Below are 27,131 nucleotides of genomic sequence, written 5' to 3' on the forward strand. Positions count from 1 at the left end.
ATGGACACTGTGGTATGCGCATGTTTGCGATGTTTGTTTTACTGCCTTTAACCTGCTGTGTTCATGTGCGAGTCAATTGTGCATTGTGTGTGTATGTGTGTGTGTGTGTGTGTGTGTGTGTGTGTGTGTGTGTGTGTGTGTGCGTGTGTGTGTGTGTGCGCGCGTGTGTGTGTGTGCTGCGTGTCAGTCCATCTGTGCTTGCCCTACAGCTGACTGGAGCATTCTTTACCTTCATTAGAGTAGGAGGAGTCAGAAGCAGTCTTTTGCCGTTTCTTCATTGTAAAAATGGCGTCTGGGGGTTTGGCCTGACAGCTAACAGCATCCTAACGTCCTTAAATCAATTCCACTGTTACTAGATTCAGCACTATTCCATTCCACTGTTACTAATAGCAGTATTCCATTTTTTCCTGTATAATCTTAGAATCATACCTACCTACATGGAGTTTTGGGAAAAACATAAATTGTGTCAAAAAGTGTCCTCCTCCATAAAACAACAGCATCTTGAGGAGTGTTGATGCTGTTTGTGTATATGCTATGGTTGCTTTGCCGGTTCACTTATGATTTGGGTTTGTGTGTGGTGTAAATTTTGGAAAAGTACCGTCAATATAACTACTACTAGACAAACCTATATTTCTTTATCAGCCATCATCTCTAATGTATGACTAGTCTATTTGTGTTATTCTATCTACAGCTAAAATGTAGAATGTAGAAGTTATGTAAATCTTGCTGGGAAAGCTTTCCTGCTTGAATTGGTTTTTAGAAAATACTTCTTTCATTATGGTGGTGGGGACATTTATAGCGGGATGATGTCCACCAGTGTGGTGGTGGTCTGGTCCAAATAGGATATTAATAGTGATGAGTAAAGGTTTGTGCTCCAGATGTTTCAGTCTGGCCTGAGTTCAGACGCCATGCTCTCCAGCCATGGCTGCAACCCACCCCTCCCCCTCTCTTATGTAAGCTACACGAAGCCCTATCAGTGTCCCTCTGCAGCAACAACAGAGGGGCTTGTGAAACTTTTCAGCACTGACAGAAATACACTCTTTTCCCCCCTCCGTGCATCTGCTGTCCCCTGAGCGTCTGAGTAGACACACTGAACAGTGAAGGCGAAAGCTCTTCAAGCATGTTCTAATGCATGTGAATGGAGGGTCCAAATCAGTCACACTTGTATGAATGTATCACTGTAAACTATCAAGCCAACCTCTACCAGATTGTTGCGCACTCTCATTCATAGACACACACAGACACATACGCACAAAAACAAACATGTACTTTCAATGACATATTAGCTGATTGGTTTGGTACAGCCTGTAGCCTCAAGGGACCTCAGGGTATGTCCCATAACCTCAGCGTTGTCAGGTCCCTGAAGAACTGCGTGACAGTTGCATGAGGGGAAATCCTTTATATTTAGCCACAGTGGTTACATTAATATTGCACTCAGCACTGAGTATGTAGTAAACACTTTGTTGGTGTATTATTGTATTTTTCTCCTCGTTTCCCTTCCGTGCTTTGAAATGCATGTTACAATGTCATGAAAAGAAAACTGTTCAAAAAGCAATCTGACATAACATACCACTTACAAATCAATAATCATCCCAGCCTTCAGCAAGTTACAGCGTGATTGCCCGCTGCCCCACAGCGAATCGAACATATCGGTCGAAACATGGCAACGTGGGCAGTTTCGCTCTGCAATTCTCCCATAGGTTTCGTTTTAGCATTATGTCGCGAAATTATTTTGAAAAAGTTTTGCCATTAGACAGTTTCGGTGAACTAACTGCATGTTAGAGGAGACTGAGTCGAGCAACAGATGCCGCACAGTGAAATAAGCCCTTAATTCCGCTAAGTCTCAGGAGGGGTAACGACACATAATACTGACTGTGTGTGATGACCAGTCGTATGAGCGTTCCGTTGCTGATGCTGTCACTACTTTGCCTTCGAAGCTAACCGTGCACGGTCGTTGATAGTCCTGTCTGGGAGTTGGGACAAACAGCCAACATAATTCTCTCGTAATTTCTTTTGGATGTTTTAGAAATCGACGACCAGGCTTGTGACAATCACAAAGGGATTTTTAACGGATCTAAGAATCACCTCGACTCTCACTCTATTTACACTGGTCAAAAAATAAACCTCAATAATTTACTTAAGTAATTACAGTCGTGGAGGGACGGAAGGCAATCCGACTTTGCCGGCATGCCGCCCAAGAAAAAGGTAAAATACTGTCATGAATCTTCATTGTGTGTATGTTTTGTGTTTGTAACTACGTTGTGTGTGTGCGTGTGTGTGTGTGTGTGTGTGTGTGTGTGTGTGTGTGCGTGTGTGTGTGGATAGAATAGTGCCATTGGAAGAGAGTGCCATCTGTTGCGTTCAGCAGTAATCCATGAGGTTGAGCCTCTCTGCATCACTGCATTGGTTCATCGGACACTACACACAGCGGCGGACAATGATAGAGTTCGCTAGATGGGTAGTATTTTTAGCCCGTCGAAAGAGACAAAATTATTGTTACTTTTTTTTTTCTGGTCTTGTTTTAAAATGTAATCCTTGTATGTGAAATCACAAAATGTCCTTGATTAAAAAACTACAGTTCAGCCTTACAGTAGGCTATACAACCTATTCCACCTGTTACATTTTGCACAAATAATTGCTTTGCAGCAAATGACCAAGGACTGCATTTCTCTTAACAGGCGTGCTTAGATGCTTGGAACTTCGTGCTCTCCATACCAGAACGTTGAGTGACATATTAAGGAAAGTTTTTCTGGCACATGGTACTGTTGGAATGCAGTCATGCTCCCCATCCTGTGTGGGACAGTCAGACAGGTTACCTTGCTCTAAACAGGGAAAGCCTCTTAGTTGTCCCTAGGATGTAGCTTCCTGTGCTAGTCAAAGGGGGAAAGTACTAGCATGGGAAAATATCTTAAGTGGATTATTTGTCATGATTCTTCCATCCACGCTGTAGACACTCTAGGCCTGCAATCAAAATAAATCACCAGTCTTGTCAGTACTTACTGGGCATGATCTGTTTGTAGAGAGCCATCACAGGATGTGGAAAGAGCCAAGCTAAATCATCAGTAGAGGTTCATGTTGCAAGGTGTGGTAGCACAGAAGACACAGCATGTGGCGTTTGTCCCACCATTGCTGACTGCCTAAGAGGAGTTTGCATTTCTCTCTTTTTCTCCAAATCCTGGATTGACGCATGCTCTTCTAATCTCCTTACAGAGAAGCAATCATGACCAAGAGCAATAGGACATAGAGTGAGTGAGAGAGAGAGAGAGATAAAGAAAGAGGGGAAGAGAAGGAGAGATGGAGAGAGAGTATACTTTTGTTGTTTGCTTTCTACCATGCATTTCATGCACATTTTGCAGACTTTCGTAACATCGCCATTTTTCATTAGACTGCGTGACCCACACACTGTACTTCATTTTCTCTGTTTACCTCAGGGTTGTTGTTGTTGTTGTTGTGGCGGCAGGTCATGGCTGCTTGAATGATTTATTGATTTGAACCTTCAAAAGCAGTCAGTGTTAAGCAGAGCTGTAGACACAGGCTGATGGAAAGCTATACCAACCCAGCGCAGGTCTAATGACCGCAGACATGGCTGCTCTAAGGGCTCCTGTCATGAGTCAATGGACTGTCAGTACAGGACGGCTGACACTCACCCCAGCCATCAACTACACTACTTTGCATTGGCAGTCTTTTGGTAAGGATACTTTATTGACTGCCTCAAATGTCAAGGGATATCCATCACCACAAATAACCCAAGGATGACTAGAGAAGGCAGGGGAATGATGACCCGGACCTGAAATGGAGTATAATCTCTTTAAGAGACAGTATAGGACAAGTCATGGCATATGGTCATGCGAAGGACATTCTGTCTTTCCAAGTAGCCGCCTAGTATCAAGATCTGTGGTCCGGTAAAAAAAAAGCTTTCACAGCATGACATCGCCAACTATATGTCCAGGTTTCTGCATACCTTTCAGTAGTTATCTAGCTACTTTTCAACCAGAGCTCCTTACTGCTGTTTAAACAGACTTGGTGACGAATACAGGTAACACTCAGACATATGAGGACGTTTACATGAGTCACTGACATGGAGAAGTGGACCTAGGGCTAAGGGCCTTAGCACACTTAACTACATACAGTGAATTAGTCTTAATTAGATCGTTGACCTGCTCCACATACCGCAGTGCTGACTCTTGAGTGCTGTAGAGGTTAGTGTGTATTTAAAGTCTGGCCAACTACAGAAATGTGATAATGGGTATATGCTTGTAAGAGCACAGAATTAATAATGAAAGACCTTCCATTTAAAAAGATGTACAGGTTAACTACACAAATGTCGCATGGGACAAATACATTTCTACAACCTTTCAACGTTTTCACTCTACACTCAAACAGACACCTTCAGTTCAGATATTGACTTTATTGTAGACTTTATTTCACTATATTCTTAATACTTTATTATGAATTGCAATTTGTATATTAGGACATGCTTTTACAAGATGTGACAGATGTGTTCTTAAGTTTAGGGTTAGGCTTAGTAACTTGCAACACTATTTATGTATGTTTACGAATACATTTTTTTGTGCTATAAGATGTGCATCACTGTACAAGATTAAACCTGTTTCTTGACTGATCATACCCAGACTGTGCCTCCAACAATCTTTTAGCACAGAAAACCGCTATTAATACGTACTCCATAATATAGATAGATAGATACAACTTTATTGCCACACAACAATGTTGGTGGTATTCTTTTGTCAGAGGTAGCTCAGGCCAGTAAGGAGGGGAGAGAAGGGGGTAGGAAAAAAAATAATAAAAAAAAATAATAATATATATATATGTTTTAGTCATGTAAGTACAAGCATTCACCTGCATGGTTGAGGTCCCCTGTGTCTGCCTGTTTGCCAGAGGTGGGATTGTCTGCTGCCTGCCTGTTATCATCATATGAGCAGCTCGGGGTCAGTCTGGCTGCACAGATACTCACTGCACACAGTATCTCCGAGTCGCAGGGAGACACAGCAGCTCGAGGTCAGCCTGGCTGCACAGATACTCACTGCACACAGTATCTCCGAGTCGCAGGGAGACACAGCAGCTCGAGGTCAGCCTGGCTGCACAGATACTCACTGCACACAGTATCTCCGAGTCACAGGCTCTCCCAGTTAAAGTGCTGCCTGCTGGGGTAGGGAAAGGTGCTGGAGAAGAAGACTGCCGTGACCCCATTATTGTGACATGCTCTCTGGCGCAGTAATCCCATGTCTGGCCTTCTTACATTGATCTCGAGCTGTTATATAGTACAACCAGGATTAAAGTGATTAATAGAGTTGCAAGTTCACTTTAGTGCTATGTTAGTGATACAGTTCATTTCCCATTTGATTCTTTCAAACCATAAATACTGGTAAAAACCATAAAGAGTAGTACCATTAGTATGTGTAGTATTTCATCCGAAATACCATATATATTACTGTTTTGCCCAAAGATAATTCATTTAATGTGTTTGAGTCTTTAAACACAACAGTTTGTCAGCTCATGGTTGTCTTATACAACTTTGACACTATCTCTTACCTTATTTATACAATCCATTCAACTTCAGATGGCAATGCTAAATTCACCCCTCTTTAGTGGGCAAAGCTAAATTCACCCCTTGTCTAAAGTAATCCAGCTCACTGGGTCTTCTTAGTCTCTTTACCTAGTCTTTTAGTCCTCAGTAAATCTTAATCTCTGCTCTCTCATAATCTCATACACATTCTCTTATTTCCCTGGTTGCCAGGAATATTCTCTGTTCAGTCAAACAGAAGTGTCTGTGTGGGGAGAAGAACACATTTCATATTCTCTTTCAGATTAAAACTCTTTCATGTCCTCATTTGTTATACTCTTTGAAGTTTTAATGAACAAAGGCACTCTGAGATTATTTTAAATGAAAAGTGCGTTAAAAAAAAAATTAATGATTACTATTATTATTAGGTTCATTACTAGGACACATTATGATTATTATTGATGGAACAAGTCACACTCCTATCCTATTTTGCTTTGATTTTTGTCAAACAGGCTAAATTATATTGGTATTATTATATTGTATGCCACTTAAGAAGATAACAGGGTTTTCACTTCTGTCCTGAGTTCATCTGAATTTGCTGTGTGTACAGACCAGGCAAAAGTAAATCCGGTACTTGGTAGAGGACCTTCATTCTCCACTTTCCCTATTCTACATTGCCCTTCTTGCCTGAACCAGTGGCAGAGTTGATATGAGAATAAATCCCACATGAAAGGAATTTAACAACTGTCCCGCAGGGCTTTTTCTTTTGCTTAACTGTGAATGTCAGAAATAGTCAAGATGAATGTACTAAGAAGCTCCACGACTGAGAGAAGGGCAGGACTTAAAATCAGCCAATGACTCTCAGTTAATTTATTAACCAATGACTATCAGTTAATGTATTAGCTAACACAAATAGTTATCCGACAGCAATATAAAATGAGAGGATATGATATATAAAGCAGTTCACAGGTACTGCAATTTACAAAATGCAGTCGAACTCCGTGACCTGGTGGCCAGACCTAACGCTGGCTACTGTGCTTGCCAGTTGGCTATCTTAGACATGAGTCACTGACATGGTTGGATTTCTGTTATGGGAGTCCATCTCCCCGATCAGCAGCACTTTGTGGGCGGACGTTAAAGTGAGGCTACTGGCAGGAGATGAAAATGCCGGTGTGTGTGCCAGCGCTTTGGAGGACTCTGTCTCCTTCAGGAGGGGCTGCTGCTGCTGCTGCCTGGAACAGGCCTCACAGCGGGGTGGGGATGGGACTTACTGCCGTGCACGTCATGACATCATCAAATGAATACAACAGTGTCCCTTCAGTGGCGTGGAAAGGTCATATTCAGCACTGTGTGTATACTGTGGGGGGACGGAGTGAATAAGACTGAAATTATTTTTTTCTTCATTTTCAAAATGAAGCCCTGAATGTCCACCACTGGTGTTACCTTATATGATCATGTTACTTAAAACTATCTTGTTATCTGCGATAGTGAATTTCCTATCCATTTACAGGTTGCTAACGTTTACTCACATCAAGCAAACCCAGAGAGGGCTTTGACCGTGGTTGTTTCCGAAATATTACGTTTCATTTGCTGGTCACCATGTTGTTTCTGACAATCAAAATGACATTTTCTATTCACCAACACTACTGAAGATGTGCTGAAGGCTTTGGAACACTACTTAAGATGTGGTGAAGGCTTTATAGGGCAGAGTTCAGACAGAAGCTTTACAGAGAACGGTACGTGATTGGATAAAGAATATCTCCACATTCCCCTATTGCCTATGACCCTGGTGGTTACAGATGTGTGTGTGTGTGTGTGTGTGTGTGTGTGTGTGTGTGTGTGTGTGTGTGTGTGTGTGTGTGTGTGACAGAGAGAGAGAAAGAGAGAGCGCTGTACTGTTCTTCTCTGTTAAAATGCAGTCAGTTTTAAACACATGCAGATTGTAACCTGCATTGCCTATAGTACGCATACTCGATATGAAAAATATGGTAATTTTTTATATCTTGTACAAAATAGCATCTGCTAGTAGATATTTTCGATATACTGCTCAAACCTAACCTGTGGAGAAAATGCTTTGTTGGCAAAGCAAGTATCGATGCTTGACCTCATCAGTGCAGTGATATGTGTTTGTTCCTGACCTGGCTGGTCATCATGTCTTGATGTCTAAGGTTAACTATATGTCTGCCGTTCTTGGGGTTTATGGATAGGGTTATGGATGTGGAATGAAAAAAATATTCAGTACGTATCAAAACAACGCTTAACAGCACATCATGTCACTTTGAATACAAACATTTAAATTTGCATTTAACAGGTAAATACTTTTCCATCTATATGGACATTTTAACAAGTAAATGTTTAATCCATGGACATGCTCAGGTGAAATCTCAATGCAGCTCTCAGTGTTGACAATGGCTGCATTACCACAGAGGGCTGTTGGCTAGTTCATTGTGTATGAATTCATCTGCGTTTTGTAGCTCTCTCAGTGTGGTGCTGAGTTGCAGGCGCTGGGCAGGGTGCTGGGGGAGCAGATGTCTGTTGAGGACACGCGAGGAAACTAAATCAAGTGCCTACGTGTTACTCACCGCACAAAACACACGGCCCACACACATTTTTGATGGGCAACACTTGCGGTCAGTGTGTTAAGAATTTGTTATGTATGGTGTACGCGTCATGCTTTAAAGGGAAGATTGTAGCTTAAAAGAAAGTGTGTGATGTTATATACTGTATGTACAATTCAACTCAATTTGATTTAATTGAGTTATGTAGCACCAATAACAATAACAACACAATACAAATAACAATACAATAACAGCAAACAATAACAATTACAATACAACAAATACATTTTCTCAAGGTGCTTTACAGAGTCCAGAGCCTTAGCCCACTAGAGCAAGCGATAAGGTGATGGTAGCAAGAAAAACTCCCTTGTAACAGGAAGAGCAGGACCAAGCTCATAAGGAAGGACCCATTTGATTGGATGTGATTGCGTATAACAATCAAAACTTTCATTTATACATTTCTCTTCATCCCAATCGTCCTCGCCTTCTTTTGTTCAGGATCAGATCACAGCATCTCTTCATTTCAAAAAAATTATTTGTATTATTTCACTTGATCTATCTATCTAAATAACATAAACATAGCACAAAAACTAAGGAAACTTGTGTTTGGTAGATTATTTCTTTGTTGTAACAATGCTTCTTGGCAATACATCTCTTACCGTTGGAACGCCTGTTTAGTTCCCTTTTAAATGGTACCACATTTGTAAGGAACATGCATTTGTGGGATGAGCAGCACAGCTGAGAATTCATGGGTTGTGTCCATGAAAAATGTGCCAAAATTCGCCTATTCTCCTGTTGGTTTTCACTATTGTTTTGAGGTGTTTGTTGGATTGGATGATTGAACACTCGATCAGTAACAGGGAACAAACAAGAAATATTGGCAATTTTACACTTTATTAATTTAATACACCATCAGGGAGAGAATGGAAAGGCCTGCCATGAGTCCAGACCTCAACCCAATTGAACACTTTTGGTATCAGCTTGGGCGTGCTGTACGTGTTAGTGACCAACACAACCACGATGGCTGATCTGCAACATCTCTTGGTTGAGGAATGGAATGCCATCCCACAGCAATGTGTGACGAGGTTGGTGACCAGCATGAGGAGGTGGTGCCAGGCTGTTGTGGCTGCGTATGGATCTTCCACCCGCTCCTGAGGTTCCTGAGAGTGTATTTAATGAATAAAGTGTAAAATTGCCAACATGTCTTGTTTGTTCCTTGTCACTGATCGTGAGTTCAATCATCCAATCCACCAAACATCTCAAATCAAGAGTGAATACCAACATAAGAATAAACTGTTTAGCATTTAGCACTTTTGGCAAATTTTTCATGGTCGCAACCCACATACTCAGCTTTGCTGCTCATCCCCCAAATGCATGTTCCTTACACATGCATGTTCCTTACAAACCATTTAAAAGGGAAATAGACAGGCTTTGAAACTGTTATGAATTCAGAATGCATTTTCATGCCTTAATATCAATGTTAGCCGCAGCCATTCCAAATGAATTACCTGCGGGCCATTTTCAGGCAATTGACCTTGAAGTTGCAGGTATTTCAGTTTCAATAATGTGCTGTGTGCTTATTGCGTCAAGTTTTGAGAATTTACTTTCATCACAGTAACATCTGTCACATTGCTGAGTGATAATATTTGTTCTGAGGAATGAGAGTGGTCTTTGGTGATCTTTGATGTGATATGTCTGTCATCTGCCGCTGTCATGGAGACACACTCACCTCTTGGTAAGGCAAGACATGATGACTATCTTGTGTCAAGGAAGGGTCTGACAGCTCAACCTAGTGATGAATTTGAATGTGACTGAAAGTTCTCTGTAGGTTCTATTTAAAAATTAGATTTTATATTCACTCAAAATATCTATATAGGTTTGGTTCCTTTGAAATGGGTGTGTGTGTGTGTGCATGTGTGATGAACTAGATCATCCTGGTCGTCCTCTGGGAGAGATGATTGAGATGAGGGGTGTGTAAGTGTACAAGTGTGTAAGTGTTTCTGCTCTTTATTTGCAATTTTCTTCTTCCCTACATGTGTGATTTTCTTCAGTGCTCATTCAGGCCCCATACTGACGCTCTCTATCTTTCTCTCTGCCAGGGTTCGGCGGGCCTTCAGGAAAATCACACTGAGGTGGAAAAAAATGCAACGGTGCAATTGGAAAAGGCAAAGGTACCCCTCCATTGATTTGCTGTTTTCTTACATGTTTGGTCCAAATTATATATATTCTTATCCATATTCCAATGATTGTTGGAACTGTTGTTGATTGTTGTCACAGATGAATTGATAACAGTTACACATGCTAACACCTAGCTGGACGCAAAAGGGGCGAACAACCTGACTGCTACCAGCTAAACAACCACACAAACCAGTGCCCCAGTGCATGCTGGGAGGCTATGCAACCATCTCTCAACCAGAGGTTCTGCTAGCCTAACATGCTAACATGCTAACATGCTACATTACTTTTCATTGAGGAATGGTTGCTATGGAAAATATTGTCTGCATCCCTATGAGCGGCCCTGCTTCAGTCAGGGTCCAGTTCCCTCTGAAAATGAAACGAAATCCCCTAGCCCTGGTTAACATGATCCCTCGGGTGCTATCTAATTGAATTCTAAACAGACAACCCGTTTTGTACTGGCCTGGCCTGTTCTCCTGCCATCTGATCCTCAGACACAAAAGCGGAGCAATTAGCTGCCTGATTGGCATGGTGCTGACGTTTGACTTTGTAACTTCGTAAAATCCTTTGAAGCTCTTGGGCCTTATCGCGCCAGGGCGTCTGTTGAGAGATGCTAATTTGGAGCCAGGAATCACAAGATCGTCGGTCTGTGTTCAAGTGAGGGTTGAGTTAACTGCCCAAAAAATGCAGACGTGTTCAAGAGACTTGTCAGGAAACTTGAAAAACAGGCAAACTCCGAAAAATTGCCCCGTTAATGTCTGAGCCACGCTAATGCCTCCTCTCTTTGAAGATTTTTTCCCCCCAAAATGTAGGCTGTTGCTTTTGCTAATCCCTCTTGCATTTCAGCAGTTTCACCCTTTAGTCTGACTTCTGGTGTCTCAGTGATTAAAGCTCATCATTCTGTCTATTTGCTCTATTTAAAGCCACACACATTTGTAGAGTAGTGTATCTGGTATATGCCTCGAAGTACAAAAGCATGCATGCACACACACACACACACACACACACACACACACACACACACACACACACACACACACACACACACACACACACACACACACACACACGCAAACACACACACATTCACATTTCAAGGATTCTTTCCTAGCTTTCCTAGCATTCTGTCCTCAGTACTATGCATTGGGAACTGTTAGGCAAGCATGTGAAATGCATTATGAAAGCAATGAATGAAACATTATTATTAGCAGCTGTTGGAGTCAAGTGCTGACCGCACACACACACACACCCACACACACACACACACACACACACACACACACAATGCTGACCGCAGCAGCGTTTCTGTCTCACTGCTTCCAGGGCAAAGTCACACGGCAGTCTGTCATAGTGTAAAACACACACACACACACACACACACACACACACACACACACACACACACACACACGCACACACATAAACACATACACACTAATACACACAAACACACATAAACACACATACACACACACACACACACACACACACACACACACACACACACACACACACACACTTATACACACAAACACACATTAACACACATACACACAGACACACACTCACACACACATACAGATTAAAGCATTGACACAGACACATTCATCAATTTGTAGCTTACAACATACATTCATCAACTTCCTAAAAGCACTTTACACATTACATAAACATCACAGTGTGACAGTTGAGAAACCTACAGTTACATTTTACACAAACATCAGAAGAACAACAATAGAAATTTTGAGGCCTTTAAAGTGGCGTTTCTTGTCTTTCGTTGCCTTTGCAGTACAAACCAGTTGCGTTTGCTGTGCGTGCAAATTACACCTACACTCCTGCAGACGACGACAATGTGCCCATGCCTGGACATGGTGTGACCTTTGAGGCCAAAGACTTCCTGCACGTTAAAGAGGTGAGGACGACGTAGACAGTGCTTCTTGCACAGGGAATTACTTTGTTACTTTCACATACAAATGTTTGGAGCTGTAGGACCATCTCACTTCATGTAGATATTCATTGCAGGTGTAGAATCGTATGAATTAGGGCAATGAGTTTCCTCTGTGTGCTTGTGAATCAGTGCACGGGTTCAAAGTGGTATCTCAAACCACAGGGGTCAAATACAGCCAACATATATCATACGCAATAAGGATGATCAGCCAACATATATCATACTCAATAAGGATGATCAGCCAACATAATTTATATCATACACAAAAAGGATGATGCTTCAATTACAGAAATAGGCCAATAAAGTGTTTATTTTCAATTACGCTTAGAGTGAAACTCATATTAGTCATGCTGGAATAAGATTTTCATAAGTTAATAGGTTACAAATTATTGGCTAGCAACTGGTGATAAAATAACATTTGTTGATGGTGAATTCATGGTTGTTTCTTATAGACTTTCTGAAAACAGATGATTGGAAAGAGTTAAATTGAATGGTGTCAAAATGTTGATATTGTTGCATTACTAGTGAGTTATGTCTTTTTCTGATTTCCTGATCCTGAATATTTACATCTGTCTACAAACAAGTCTGAGTGGATGGCTTTTCTTCTTTCTGTAACATCACAGAAGTTTAACAATGACTGGTGGATCGGCCGACCGGTGAAGGAGGGTGGTGAAGTTGGCTTCATCCCCAGCCCTGTTAACCTGGAAACTATTCTGATCCGGCGAGAAGTGCAAGCCCGAAAGGCCGCCAAGGCTCTAGCCAAGTACAAAGCCACCTCCAGCAATCACTAACGTTCACTTACACCAATCACTAACACCAATTTATTCCTCTTTTCATGTTGTTTTTATATGAATCACTTCGGATTCCGTACTGACTCCTCAACTATTTCCTCAAATGTATCTACTGTTGAATTATATTGTAAATAGGCTCACTGTTCATCTCAATGAAAACAATTTCTGGCAGTGTTCTTTAGAGATCTTCAGAAGGTGATGGCTAGCATGACAGAGCTAATATGTAACTATTGTGTGCCTGCAGTAAATTAGCTGCTGCTGCCGCCACGGGTGATTCGTCTGCCAAGAAACCACCCCCTCCGCCTGCAGGTAAGCTGCCTCGTCCTCAGTCTCTGTTTCCGCAGGTTCAGAAATCCTCCAATACTCTGAGCAGCAATTTAGAGGTAATGTCTCAAAGACCTTACGGATCTGTGGCATAACTTCCCAGTCGAGGCTTCTTCAACCCCGTCTACAGCCTCACCAATGTGTTGCTACCTTTAAAAATTTTTTTTTTTTTTAAAACGTAATGACAAACCAACAGTCCTTGAGTTTGTGTGTGTGTTTGTATAGCAGTTGGTTTAGAGGGCTTTGAGCTCGAGCCAGGAGACTGCGAGCCTCCTGCCCTGCCCCACACCACTAGGGCCAATCCCTCCTCAGTCCCGTCGTCCCCCTTAGGCAGGGAGAAACGAGTGGCCTTCCTTAAGAAGGTAACGGTGACGACCAAGCATGCTCCTCTCAGCCTCTATCTTCGGCCTGTACTGCCTCCATGCCTGCGGCTGGTTTTGCACCGTTCTCTGGGGCTTCCCTTCTCTGTTTCTCTCTCATTCAGATGCCTGTCTGTCTGTTTGTCTGTCTGTCTATCTGTACCTATCTGTATCTACTGTTTTCTCTCCTCCTTCTTTTTATGTCTATGTCCTCTCTCTCTCTCTTTTGCTCTCTCTCTCTCTCTCTCTCTCCATCTACTGTATCTATTGTTTTGCACACTGTGCATGAAAGAGAAATGTGGCACCACACAATCATTTCACTAGCCTGCATGCCATCACTGAATCTATCTTTTTCACCTCTCCACCACAAACAGTCCAGCAGGTGAAGAAGAAGTCGGTAAGTTTGTGTTTGTGTGTACATCTGTGCTGTTTCACACAGTACCACCTTGAAATAATTTCTATTAGCACTTCCAGTTTTCATATCATGCATCAGGAATAGCTGGAAAACAGGGAAGCAGCACTTTTGTATACCTAACATGCCGTACGTAGCATAGCATTTCCACCAACATTGCTAATGGTAACACTTAACAAGACTGAAATGTAAAGATACCTCAGGCTGACGCTTAATGGACACATCCATTTTGTATTCTAATATCAGATTTTAAAGCTGAACTGAGCTAAGTAACAGTCTGGCAACGCCAAGATAGCAATGCTGTATAACTTGCTATAAAATCCTATAAGCAATTACAGAATAATGAGACACAATAATTCACATTGCATGTTGTAACTATTAATTTTAGGCATGCTATTGTGTTCGCTTCATTTTCATTTTCTCTAACCAGCTCAATCGTCGTGTGATGTGATTTGTTATGTAATGACCACACACATTTCCATTGAATTCCCTACTCTTGTGGCTCTGATATATATCCTCATGTTTCTGAAGCTCCGTTTACCGTGCTTTGAGTACTACGTGATCATTCATTTCCTCTCTATAGGGGGAGCAACTGGCTGCATATGATGTTGTGCCTTCCATGCGCCCTGTAGTACTCATGGGCCCATCACTTAAGGGTTATGAGGTGAGGTTTCCATGAACTGCCATTACACAACTTTTTCCTTCCATATGCAGCTGTGTATGTTGTAGACAGTCATATATTAAAATGATCATTGTGTGTGATTGTTTTTTGCAGGTGACAGACATGATGCAAAAAGCTCTATTTGACTTCCTGAAACACCGTTTTGAAGGGAGGTGAGAAGATGGTTTTAGTATTTATTTACTCACACGTCATGGGAATCGCTGTTTTATGCCATTCTTTACATTTATCCTTGACCTTTACTGTAAATGAAAACATGACCACTTCATATGAAGTGTCCTGGATCTTTGGTATTCTATAACCCGCCTAATATATCATAAATAACTAATAGATATAATGGTCCTTGGTATGGGACCTATAAGTACACATGTAAGTACATATTTTCACAATATGATGGTCTACTTCAGGTGAACATTAGTGCTAGGATAAGATGAAATGTAGTAAGTATTGAAGGGTTGGTGAGATGTAATGCTTTAATTACAGGAATTGTATTGTGCCGTATGTTGGTTAAATCTTTTCACTCTTTTTGTCACTAAACATTTGCACCTCTGTGCTCTCAGGATATCCATTACTCGGGTGACTGCTGACATCGCCCTTGCTAAACGTTCAATACTCAACAACCCGGGCAAGCATGGCCTAATAGACCGCTCCAACACACGCTCAAGTCTAGGTAAGGGCTGGGTCTAAATGGCCTTTCACTACCTGCCTGGCAGTCAGTCTTTGCCTCTGCTCATCTGAGAAGCACATTCACCAAGCACGCACGCACGCACGAACGCACGAACGCACGCACGCACGCATGCACACACGCTCATACAACACACACACACACACACCACTGCATTGTGAGGAAATGTGAAAGAATTGAACTACTGTCTGCATTCGAAGGAAAGTCCATCTTTGGACCTGAAAAAAACGAGTCTAAAGATAAAGCTTGTTTCTGAGCTCTCTGTATACGCCTTATTCAGCAAAGCTACTAAGGACGAGATGTGCTAATACCAGGGGTTGTTGTGGCTGAATTCCTCTGTCTCCTTATAAGTAGTGATAGAGGCTGATGAAATGCTGTTTTACATGAAATACATTTATTTCACATAAGTGTAGTCGCAGAAAGAAGCGTAACTTCAGCTTCAGCTCCCATTGCTGTGATCTCTTTGTACAAGACTGTTTGGTCTGCTTTTTAGAAGAGACCAATGATGTCCATACAACCTCTAGCAGAGGAAAAGGGTCTGGTAGAAATGGCAAAATGGCAAAATGACTATTGGCACCATCAATATGTGGCATTCTACAGTGTGTAATTTAGTTCAAACAGGTACCCCACCTCAGTCCCCCCTTGCCCACCTCCAGTCCTCAGCGATGCTCGACTAGTCCTTTCTAGCTCCGATACATTTGGAATGCCTCACATTAAGAGTTTGTACTCACATATGCCGTATATGGCACTTTCTTATGAGATACCTATGAATGGGTGCTTTTGAATACTCCTGTCAACACACGCATAGTCTGACAGATGATAGACATACACATGTAGAAACAGTAGCAGTACTGTGGCAGTATTCATTTGACATTCATATGTAGTGGTGTATTGCATCTGAAGGTGTTCTGTATGGCTTAGCAGATTAGATGGAATGTGGTATGGAATCTAAGTGGAAATGTAATGTATCCATTTTGATGATTCTTTTCACTGAACCATGGACACTAATTGGTAGGGGTGGGGGAAAAAATGAATTATTCAATTTTTCTTGATTCTCTCTAAAACTATTCTCTCTCGATTCAGAAAAGTTCATCATCGATTTTGTAATTACATTTTTTATTTTTTTTATTACAAAATCGATTTAAAATCGATAATCGATAATCGATTTAAAATCGAATCGTTGACCTCTGAATCGGAATCGAATCGTGAGGTGCCAAGAGATTCCCACCCCTACTAATTAGGAGGTGATTGTATAAGGAAGTGGCAGCAACAGCATGGCTGGAGACTGCTAACCTATTATAGCTATTTTACCATTTTACTTCACTCTCAGAAACTGATGACAAGGTGTGAGGGGGAAAATAGGAAATATTGCACATAAACTAAATATAATATGTTATATTTGAAAATGCTTAGCTCTTTATATAGGAACTGTTATTGTAAATGGACAGCAATCAAGGAAAGGATGTATGTAACCACCAGTGCACACTTTGCAGTATATCAGCCATCTGTATGGGCTAAATCAGGCTCTTTGAGCAAAAAGTACTTTTACTCACAGTGGGCAGTGACCCCCCCCCTCCCCTCCCATACACACACACCAACACAAAGACATGGAGAAACAGAGGCACAGAGACACAAAGACACAGAAACACACACACAAACACAGCTCAGTCCCTTTCCTCACACCTGCATGTGTGAGAACATACAGTGACAGGGAATCTGATTGTTTTGGTTCTCTCCACCTTTGCACTGCTGTCTTGCCTCAGACGTCGCTGGTATGTATCACGCATTCAAAGTAGTAGACTGTCTGTGAGCCCCCTAACCCACTGATGAGCTGAGCCTCCTCAAATTTAGGCAGTCATCCTCCATCTCCCAGAAACCTTTTGGTGACTGCTGCTAGATTAAACATATGGGCGTTGGCTTGCAATCATTGTGTAATCATCCGATTTGAGTCTCTTGTCAATGTTTCTCATGTATTCTCTTCTCACTGAATACAAGCCAATGTCCTCTATGTTTGAGAGATTAGGAATCTAGTGAGGTCTTGTGGGTATTTAAAGAGTGTAGTGTTGAAGAGTAGGATTGATGTTGAGCTATTTTTTAAATCTGTGCTATCCTGATTTCTCTGATTATCCTCCACGAGCATGTATACGCCTGTAAAGATATTGTACTTGCAAAGTATTAAGTGTAACTATGAATTTTCCAATGTGAACTCAAGTTGTTAAGTGACAGACCCAACAGGAATTAGTTATAAATCTAACATATAATAATGTTAATAATCTAAGTCACCTCAGCGCCCAATACCACTTAGCCCATCATTCTAAGCCACAGTAACAGGATTTCATTGGAAAAGCCCTCCGCAGAAAGTTGAACGGCATGTAGGGCTGGATAGCGATGAAAGCAAAGCACACGTGATGAAGAGGTTGAGGAGAGGAGAGCAAAGGAGAGGAAGAGAGGTGTAAGGTGAGGTGTGAGGAGAGGAGAGGAGAGGTGTGAGGAGAGGAGAGGAGAACAAAGGAGAGGAGGAGAGGTGTAAGGAGAGGTGTGAGGAGAGGAGAGCAAAGGAGAGGAAGAGAGGTGTAAGGTGAGGTGTGAGGAGAGGAGAGGAGAGGAGAGGAGAGGTGTGAGGAGAGGAGCGTAAAGGAGAGGAAGAGAGGTGTAAGGTGAGGTGTGAGGAGAGGAGAGGAGGAGAGAGGAGAGGAGGAGAGCTGTGACAGGCCCATCTCCTCACCTCCTGTTCTTGTTGGTGCAGCCCAGATCCAGGGAGAGGTGGAGCGGATCTTTGAGCTGGCCCGCAGCCTGCAGCTGGTGGTGCTGGACGCCGACACCATAAACCACCCACTCCAGCTCAGCAAGACCTCCCTGGCTCCCATCCTGGTCTACGTGAAGATCTCCTCGCCTAAGGTGAGGTTAAGCCTGCTAGCCATGGTGTTACGCTTCGGCCGGCTCATGACCGAAACAATAACTTTGGAGGCAGACAACAACGGTTTTATTTAGTCCATTCAAATTCACAAACTCAATGACGACGTGTCTAGGGGTAACGTCCAATGCTGCATAGTCAGCTCGAGAGAGGGAGAAACAGGTGTCCACTGGTGCTTTATACTCCACACCTCCCCAGTGTGTGGGTAATCAGTCCATCAATGGCACTCGTCATCCCCACGGTTGCCTGCAGGCCACGCATGGCCACTGCAATGTCTGCAGGGGCGCAGGGGGTCGTAACACATGGTCATTCGGATATTTACAATTACCATTGGTCATTTAGCAGACGCTTACATTCCCACCGGTCTTCACTTTATTCATTTATTATTTTATTATCTATTTTATTATTATGCGTTCTCCCTGGGTCTTGAACCCATTCGTTTGATGTTGTTGGCACTTTTCTCTACCAATTATGCTATAGGAACTCAAATGATAAATTCTCAATAAAAAAATACAGAATGTACATTACAGTACAGTTTAGTTTAGCGTCCCTACAAGGCATTTTAATATCTGTTTATCTGTGTTCAATATGCTCTCTCTTTCTCTCTCTCTCTCCCTCACGCTCTCCCTCTCTCTATCTCTCTTTCTCTCCCTCTCTCTCTGCTGTTGCTGCTCAGGTTCTGACAAGACTAATCAAGACTAGGGGGAAGTCTCAGACCAAACACCTGAACGTCCAGATGGTGGCCGCTGACAAACTGGCCCAGTGTCCAAATGTAAGACTTTCCCTGTAGTCTTTTTATTTTAAATCTTGAGTCTTAAGTCCTTCATTCCCTAAGAGCCCTCATGTTCTTTACCAGTGGCCTTCATCATATGGGTTTGGTTGGAGTAGTGGATGTGAGTGGTGTTGTCTGGGACATGTAGTCTTTGCAGTGCCAATGTTTCTAGTTATCTGCACACCAACACAAAAACCTACTCACACACACACACGATCACAGTACTCTGGCATACACACTCATGTCTCTCTCTCTCTTTCTCTCACTCTCTCAAACACACACACACACACACAACCTGCAGGAAATATTTGACGTGATCCTGGACGAGAACCAGCTGACTGACGCGTGTGAGCACATAGCAGACTACCTTGAGTCGTACTGGAGGGCCACACATCCCCCAGAGATGGAGCCTGCCAATCCACTGCTGGAGAAGCTGGCAGAGAACACGCTCCCCATCAGCCCTCCTGGAGCAAAGGTACTGTAGTACTGACACCCAGAGTCTGCTGGCAGACCCCCACCGAGGTGCACTTACTGTGCATACAAATGCACCATCACCATGACCATGACCCACAGCCTCTCTGCTAATGAAATGGACACAATCTCTCTCATCTCAATGTTTTTTTTTCTGTTTGTTTAAATAATCAATGGCAGTTTCTTTTTCGGCCTCATAAGGAATTTGTGACTATGAAAACCAAAATGAGGAGAATGCAATAGCCCTTAAAAACGATCCGTAAAGTCCACATACCAGAATGAGAGATTATCTGTTCTCAATTTGTAATATGTAGTGTTATTAATGAATTAATTAGCCAAACATTTTCAGGTTCTTGCATGAATGTAACATATTATGTACCACCCAGTAGTTACAGTGAGACAACCTACAGAAATACAGTTATTTATCCATTTTGTTCTTTTCCATCCTCTTTTCATATTTGCAGAGACGAGGAATGAGGGGCTTAGTTTCTTTATCTATAATGCTTTCTCCGCGTCAAGCTAGAAAAACTATATCTTCTGACAAAGTTTCTGATCAAACACTTAAGCTTAAGTAGTTCCTCTTTACGGCAGAGCACATTTTGAGTAGAACCGCTTGATTTTGAGTGTCTGTAGACAAAAATACCATTCCATTGACAATGTAGACACTGCTTAGAGTCACTGTAGTTAAGCACTGCAATGCATTTCCAGTTTCGTTTGCGTCCATAGCTGCTTTGCAGATGGCAATTCATATCCTAGCTTCATTTCAAGTTTTTACTATCATTTGTGTTTTCCTGCATTCCCCATCTGTCCCACACTACATCTCACTTACACCTTCATGGGAATGCCGAGAAGCCTTGAGGTAACAGCAGCGTGGGTGAGTAAGTAGTGACAGGTCACTAGGACAAAACAGAGACCTTTGGCCAGCTGTGTAGTGAGTAGTGCAGCACTCATGTGATTGGATGTGATTTGCAGGACAATATGTAGCAGTTCACACTGGCATTAATAGTGGTTTGGTGCAGTGGCACTGGTGTTTACTTCTGGTGTTAGCTGTAGCTTGGTGTATTAACGTTGATGGCATGAGTCGTGCAGTAGCACTGGTGTTTATTTCTGGTGTTAGCTGTACCTTGGTGTCTTTACGTTGATGGCATTAGTAGTTCAGTAGCACTGGTGTTTATTTCTGGTGTTAGCTGTACCTTGGTGTCTTAACGTTGATGGCATTAGTAGTTCAGTAGCACTGGTGTTTACTTTTGTTCCAATGCTAGCTGTAGCAGTGAACGCTGGCATTAATACTGGTCTGGTGCAGTAGCACTGGTGTTTACTTTTTTCTGATGTTAGCTGAAGCTTGGTGTCTTAACGTTAATGGCTTGAGGAGAAAATCTGTAGAGAGAATTTGTAATACAGTGCGTACCTGTAAAAAAAAACACAACGCAGTATACGTCAGACCAAGATAATGCTTTGTACGGTTTACTAGCAACCACCAGCATGGGTCTCGAGGCAAGATCTTACCATCGTCCAAGATTTCTAACCAGTATTTCTAACCCATGAAAATGATTTTGTACGGTGCTCATAGGGGTTAGATACAGAACAACAAGGACATCCTCAGCAGTGTTCATTTGATTCATATGATTATCCAGACCCAGACCCATTGCAGCAGTTAATTCTCTTCTGTTAAGTGCCTCAAAGCAGAAACCAGACCAAACTTCTAAGACATGGCTACTTGTGACTCATTGGTCTGATGCACTCTTTAATCCTGCAACAACCATGTCATATTCTACAGCTTGTTGCACGCAAAGGTTGGGTTCGTCCGAATGCATTTGCAGAATTGCATTTTGTCCGAAGTGAGTTTGAGTGTATGTGTTTAACAGGGTGCGTGGGAGAAGCAGAGAATATGAAAGAGAGAGTCTGAAGCGGAGTGAAAGAGAAAGAGATCTGTCTGTCACTGGGATTTGTGTCTGAAATACACCCCTGTCAATTGTTTCCATTGCAGGAAGAACCCAAAACTAAGAAAATGGTTGCAACCAAGCGGAAAGGATCTCAAGAAAACAGCCCCGACCAGCAGCCCCCGGAGCAAAGAGAGGAGGAGGAGGAGGAGAGGCTCGAGGAGGAGGAGGAGGAGGAGGGGGAGGATGATGAAGAGAGACCGCTGAGAAGCAAGTCCAAGCAGCCTCAGCACGTCCACCACCACCACCACCGCCACCGCTCCTCTGGCGCCCGGCCCGAGCAGCACCAAACCCAGCAGCCCCAGCAGCCCCTGGACGTGGAGCTGCTGCCGGGGAGGGAGTCCTCCGTCCACCCCGAGTCCCGCCGGAGGGCCATCCTTCCGGAGGAGGACGAGGAGCCAGGCGGCGGGGAGGTGTACCACAACACGGTGACCCACAGGGACCACAACCACCACCATCACAACCACCACCGCCACCACCACCATCACCGGGGGGCCAGCGAAGCCATGGTGATGGAGGACCAACACTACCAGGGCCGGGACTATGAGCTGGAGCACAATGAGCGCAACAGACAACACAGGCAACAGAACCAGCTTCGCTCGCAGCAAGAACAACACCAACACGGCCACCACAACCACTACCACTACCCTGGGAGGGACAGGGAGCGGGACAGAGACAGAGACCGGGACCGGGACAGGGAGCGGGACAGAGACAGAGACAGGGACCCTAGACGCGGAGACGCTGGAGAGTGGTCCAGAGAGATGTATATTCATCAGTGAGTGCCGCTGCAGCTGCATTCGCACAAAAACTTTTGCTCTCAGGTTGGAGTCTCGTAATTTCCTCTCCCCTGTTTGGTTTGATTTAGTTTTGTTTTGTTTTGTTTTTCTCTTCTCCTTGTCTCCCTCGTCTCATCTTTATCTGCGTTTGTCTGGGTGTCATTCCACTGGTCTGGGGACCAATGAACGATCAGACCCTACATAGTGCCCAGTGTTTGTGGATATCACAGATTGAAATTCAAACAGGAGAGCCTAGTGTAATCTACAGTGGTCAGTATGATCTGATTTTTACTATTCTTACAAATCAGTATAAATTAATGAAACAACTTGGTCTGATTTAGTTTAGACAATCAAGTGGGGGTTGGGAAAGACATACATTATTAACATATCAGAGATACCAAAAGTGAACGATTTTAGTGCTAAAATATTGGCTAAACATTAAAACGGTCGATTCACCTCAGCTGACTTTGAGTCACAAACCCCTTGAAAATCGAACACAATTTGGCTGATCAAGATGGCTCTGAAGTCACTGTTTGATTTGGAGGAAGGATTATTGGGCCAAGCTCTTTGTATTTCAAAGCAAATGCCAAATTGAAGTACGGCTCTTGGCATCCTCAAACCCCAGTATGAAGTCTGAGTTGAAATAAATGTAAAGATTTGTAATGTTGCAGAATGAATTCATCAGCAGTGTAGATGCCGGTGCTTAGTGAACACGTCCCCATCGCCTGTTAGCCACACCAACAATGTAATGTTATACTGCCCTCTTGTGGAAGTACTGGTATGTTGACCTGGTATGTTGACGGGTATTTAGGCCTGTGACTGAAAATGGAATTTCTTCCTTTAGTCTTTCTTCCCTATTTTCTTTCATGTGAGCCAAACTCTCTACTCCATTGTTTTAAACCGTTAATGCACATGATGGTGTGTTAGCTCTTGCTGTATGCCATTGCATATATTATGCATTATGAACGCACACCACAATATTAACAACATTTATTTGTATTAGGCAAATGAAGAATATGCTTTGATTATGCTATGTATCATTTAGTGATGTGTTTAGCCTTCATATTGTCCGTTTTATAATTCACTTCATTTTAGCTATGGATCATAATTGGAACTACCCAGTGTGTATGGAAGTGATGTTGTTGCATCAGTATATCAATGCAAATATCAACTCAAATGGGCCACTTTTATTTCTTTTCATGAGGATTCTGTTCTGACGTGGCAATGTTTGCCTGATGAGCTACCCCTAACACTATCCTTTAATGCACCTATGCACGCAAAAGATGAAGTCAGTCAGCTACTGTGTCCAATGCCTCAGTGTCGTCTAACTAATAACACAAAAGAATGTGGGTGTGTAAGTGTAGTCATGTCTACGATTTGATGTTTCACATGTTTGGAGCTTTTTATTGTGCCCTCTGTGTAATACCAAAAAGTATGTGCACGAGCCATTTACATTATCAAAATAACACGGCTTAACAAACTTTTTTCTTTTTTTTTGGTTAAGATGATTACTCTGGTGTCTGCCACAAATTTCTTCCGATAATTTTGAACATAGGTTCATTTATTAGTGAAGATAAATCCATTATGCACTGTTTACTTAATGGCATTAGTGCATTCGTTGCACACTAGTAACACAAAATATTGACTTGAAAATGCTAAAACTGATTCAAATCTTGCATTTATCTTATCACTTATAGTGATTAACGACTGACGACTGTGTTCTCATTTGCACCTCATAGTAGCAAGCTTGTTAACAACTTGTTTCCTTTTTAATCGCAGTAAGACACTAGTACTGAAACTGATCTTAGATAACAAATGATTTTATATATACACACACACTTAAGTTCTATATAACTGTGTTGTTTGAGAGCTTCCTACTTTTATACAGGAAGAGTGCGAGCCCTCTGACATTAACTGTATGTTAGTCTTTCATTTGGGAGCATGATTCCTATTTGTTCAATCACATGGACTTGCACTGTGTGTTTAATCTTCTATGCATCAATTTGTGACAATAATATAGCTTGAATCCTATTTCTATGCATTTGTATATATGTCATAAATGCCTTTGTAGATAAGGAAATCAGAGAGAGCACTGAAAGCACCTGTCTTAACTCCAAACAACAGAGGTATTTTCATTTATTCAGTAGGTGTGGGAGAAGGAGCAAGTTCCTGATTAAATGTCTTTTGCTGTACAACGCTGGCACGTGGTTTTACTGTGGACATAGTGTGTGTCTTTATTACCAATGCAAAATGAAGGTCTGTGTAGTTTTTGATACTGTGGTATTACTTATGGTAGATTAACCCTTCTGGGGACTATAATCCCTGGAGGGATATTTCGTTTTTTGTTCTTGTTGTCAATGTGCTTTTAAAGCTCCGCCAGAAACCTTATATATAGTATGCCACTTGTGCATCAACGTTTTTAGAGAAAATAAACAATAACATCAAGGCATGTCAGACTATTTAAAAAAGTCTAACAGATTTGTTTCCATAAAGGAACATTTCCCAGGTTTACTCGACCATTTGAAGAGTTTTCAGTCACCTTTGAAAGGACTGAGACTTTACTTAACTAATACTGGTCCTTTTTTTCATTGTGTGATATTCATGAATGGAATACCGATTGTAAGACACCAGAGAACTATGATCCAACTCAAATCCTCTGTTATATTGTGAGTAGGTTACTCAGTTGGGTTACTCAGTTACTTACATTCATACACTTGCTTTGTATTTGCAGGAAGAGACATTGTTGTATTTTAAAACACAACCTCCCCAGGGTTCCATTTATCCTTGCCCTACTACTCAGGGGTGCAAACTCGAAATTCGCCGTTTTTGAGCCAAAATAGGTAATTATTTGTGTGATTCGTGCATGGGCGGAGATCCCGGCGTGTCCCGACGTGTCCCCCCCCCCCCCACAATAAAGTTTCCCCCCCCCCCCCCAAACATTGTGGGGGAGGGAATGTTTTTTTTTTTTTTAATATTGTAATGTGAATTAACGCACAACGACACAAGCGGTGCTTATTATAAAAGTAAAATAATTTGCTTTTTAAGTGTTGAAAAATCATGATCCTCCTATTCCTCAAAGTGGTTTGGTTCACATGCTGTTTCCAACGGGCGGGGCTACCGACAGCTCCGTCTTTCAGTCAATATGCCCAGTACATGGCTGCTGTAGACTAGCCAGTGCTACTGACTGCTGACTGTTCATTTGTCCTCCAACGGCTCTTCTGAATTTACAGTTCTCTATTCACACCAACCACTAACACACAGATCAGTTATGTCCATGTGCTGTTAAGAGGTGCAGGACACCTCCAGAAGTGTAACCCTGTGAACCTAATTTTGGGTGTTCTAAATGACTGCTGGAGAGGTTCATCTCCTGCCCCTCTCGTCCTCCAGCATTCCCCTCACGTCTCCATGCATCGCCACGACTCCCAGGGACTCCCCTCACGTCTCCATGCATCGCCACGACTCCCAGGGACTCCCCTCACGTCTCCATGCATCGCCACGACTCCCAGGGACTCCCCTCACGTCTCCATGCATCGCCACGACTCCCAGGGACTCCCCTCACGTCTCCATGCATCGCCACGACTCCCAGGGACTCCCCTCACGTCTCCATGCATCGCCACGACTCCCAGGGACTCCCCTCACGTCTCCATGCATCGCAACGAGTCCCAGGGACTCCCCTCACGTCTCCATGCATCGCCACGACTCCCAGGGACTCCCCTCACGTCTCCATGCATCGCAACGAGTCCCAGGGACTCCCCTCACGTCTCCATGCATCGCAACGAGTCCCAGGGACTCCACTCTCACCTGCTCATATCTCAGAGAGTGCACGACACAGCCTTGTAGAACCTGATAATGTAATAATTTCCTGATAACGTAATAACCCTGATAATGTAATACAAAATCCCTCATAAGTCCCTAAAAGATGTAATAAAACCTGATAATGTAATAATATCCCAATAATGTGATAAAGTGCATTTCCCAATAATGTAACAATCGCCATACCAATAATGTAATAAAATGTTACATTAATTGGAAGTTATTACATTATCAGGTTCGCCTCAATTTTCCTGATATTGTAAAAACTTTGGTCAGTGCTGAAATGTTGGGACACCAGTTATTCAGACTAAGTAGTGATGCTGTGTAGACAACCACCCACTATTGTTTTGCTCATATTTTGATCCCAATGGTATAGGCCTTTAGCCTCGCAAGCCAAACCTGTACAGCAAGAAGCTGAGGAAACTAGAGGAAATGCATGTTGCATGATGTTTTGCAGTATATAGTGTAATTTTTAAGGGACATTGCCACACAAAATCAAAAGAGAATTTGATATAAATCAAATAGCGAAATGTCAGCTATTGATGGTCAATGAGGACTTAGAAACTCAATGTTCTATGTGCCCATTAGCTGCCGGTCTATAACATACCAAAATGTTCTTATTTTTTCTCTATTAGTTGATTACCACTGAATATCCCTTTCACCATTGTAAAAATTGTGCATTCGCAATCATATAAAATTTATACTGTATCTGCTAATAGTGAAGCAGCAGGTCTCTGGACAGCTTCACTGTTTGGACCTCTGAAACTGGAGACCTGATGCTACTGCACCAACCAAAGTTATTACAATATCAGGTAATTATTACATTATCAGGTTCTGCAAAATTATTGGGAAATGCACTTTATTACATTATCGGGGTATTATTACATTATCAGGTTTTATTACATGTTTTAGGGACTTATGAAGGAATTTGTATTACATTATCGGGAGTTATTACATTATCGGGAAATTATTACATTATCAGGTTCTACAAGC

General features: G+C 42.4%; 1 protein-coding gene across 1 annotated transcript in view; it reads left to right on the forward strand.

Annotated features, from left to right (window-relative positions):
- Positions 1-22,328, forward strand: part of cacnb2b (calcium channel, voltage-dependent, beta 2b) — a gene marked incomplete at both ends in the record, with an annotated part of 28,378 nt that extends 6,050 nt beyond the window's left edge. The window contains 12 exons of the mRNA XM_080858690.1: positions 10,179-10,250; positions 12,044-12,166; positions 12,826-12,965; positions 13,238-13,302; positions 13,543-13,679; positions 14,672-14,752; positions 14,864-14,922; positions 15,328-15,437; positions 18,199-18,350; positions 19,043-19,138; positions 19,440-19,613; positions 21,597-22,328. Coding sequence (XP_080714816.1) covers positions 10,179-10,250; positions 12,044-12,166; positions 12,826-12,965; positions 13,238-13,302; positions 13,543-13,679; positions 14,672-14,752; positions 14,864-14,922; positions 15,328-15,437; positions 18,199-18,350; positions 19,043-19,138; positions 19,440-19,613; positions 21,597-22,328 — 1,941 coding nt within the window. The remainder of the gene's footprint in view (positions 1-10,178; positions 10,251-12,043; positions 12,167-12,825; positions 12,966-13,237; positions 13,303-13,542; positions 13,680-14,671; positions 14,753-14,863; positions 14,923-15,327; positions 15,438-18,198; positions 18,351-19,042; positions 19,139-19,439; positions 19,614-21,596) is intronic.
- Positions 22,329-27,131: the final 4,803 nt, after the last annotated feature.

Source organism: Sprattus sprattus (assembly GCF_963457725.1).
Source record: "Sprattus sprattus genome assembly, chromosome: 20".
Lineage (NCBI taxonomy): Eukaryota > Metazoa > Chordata > Actinopteri > Clupeiformes > Clupeidae > Sprattus > Sprattus sprattus.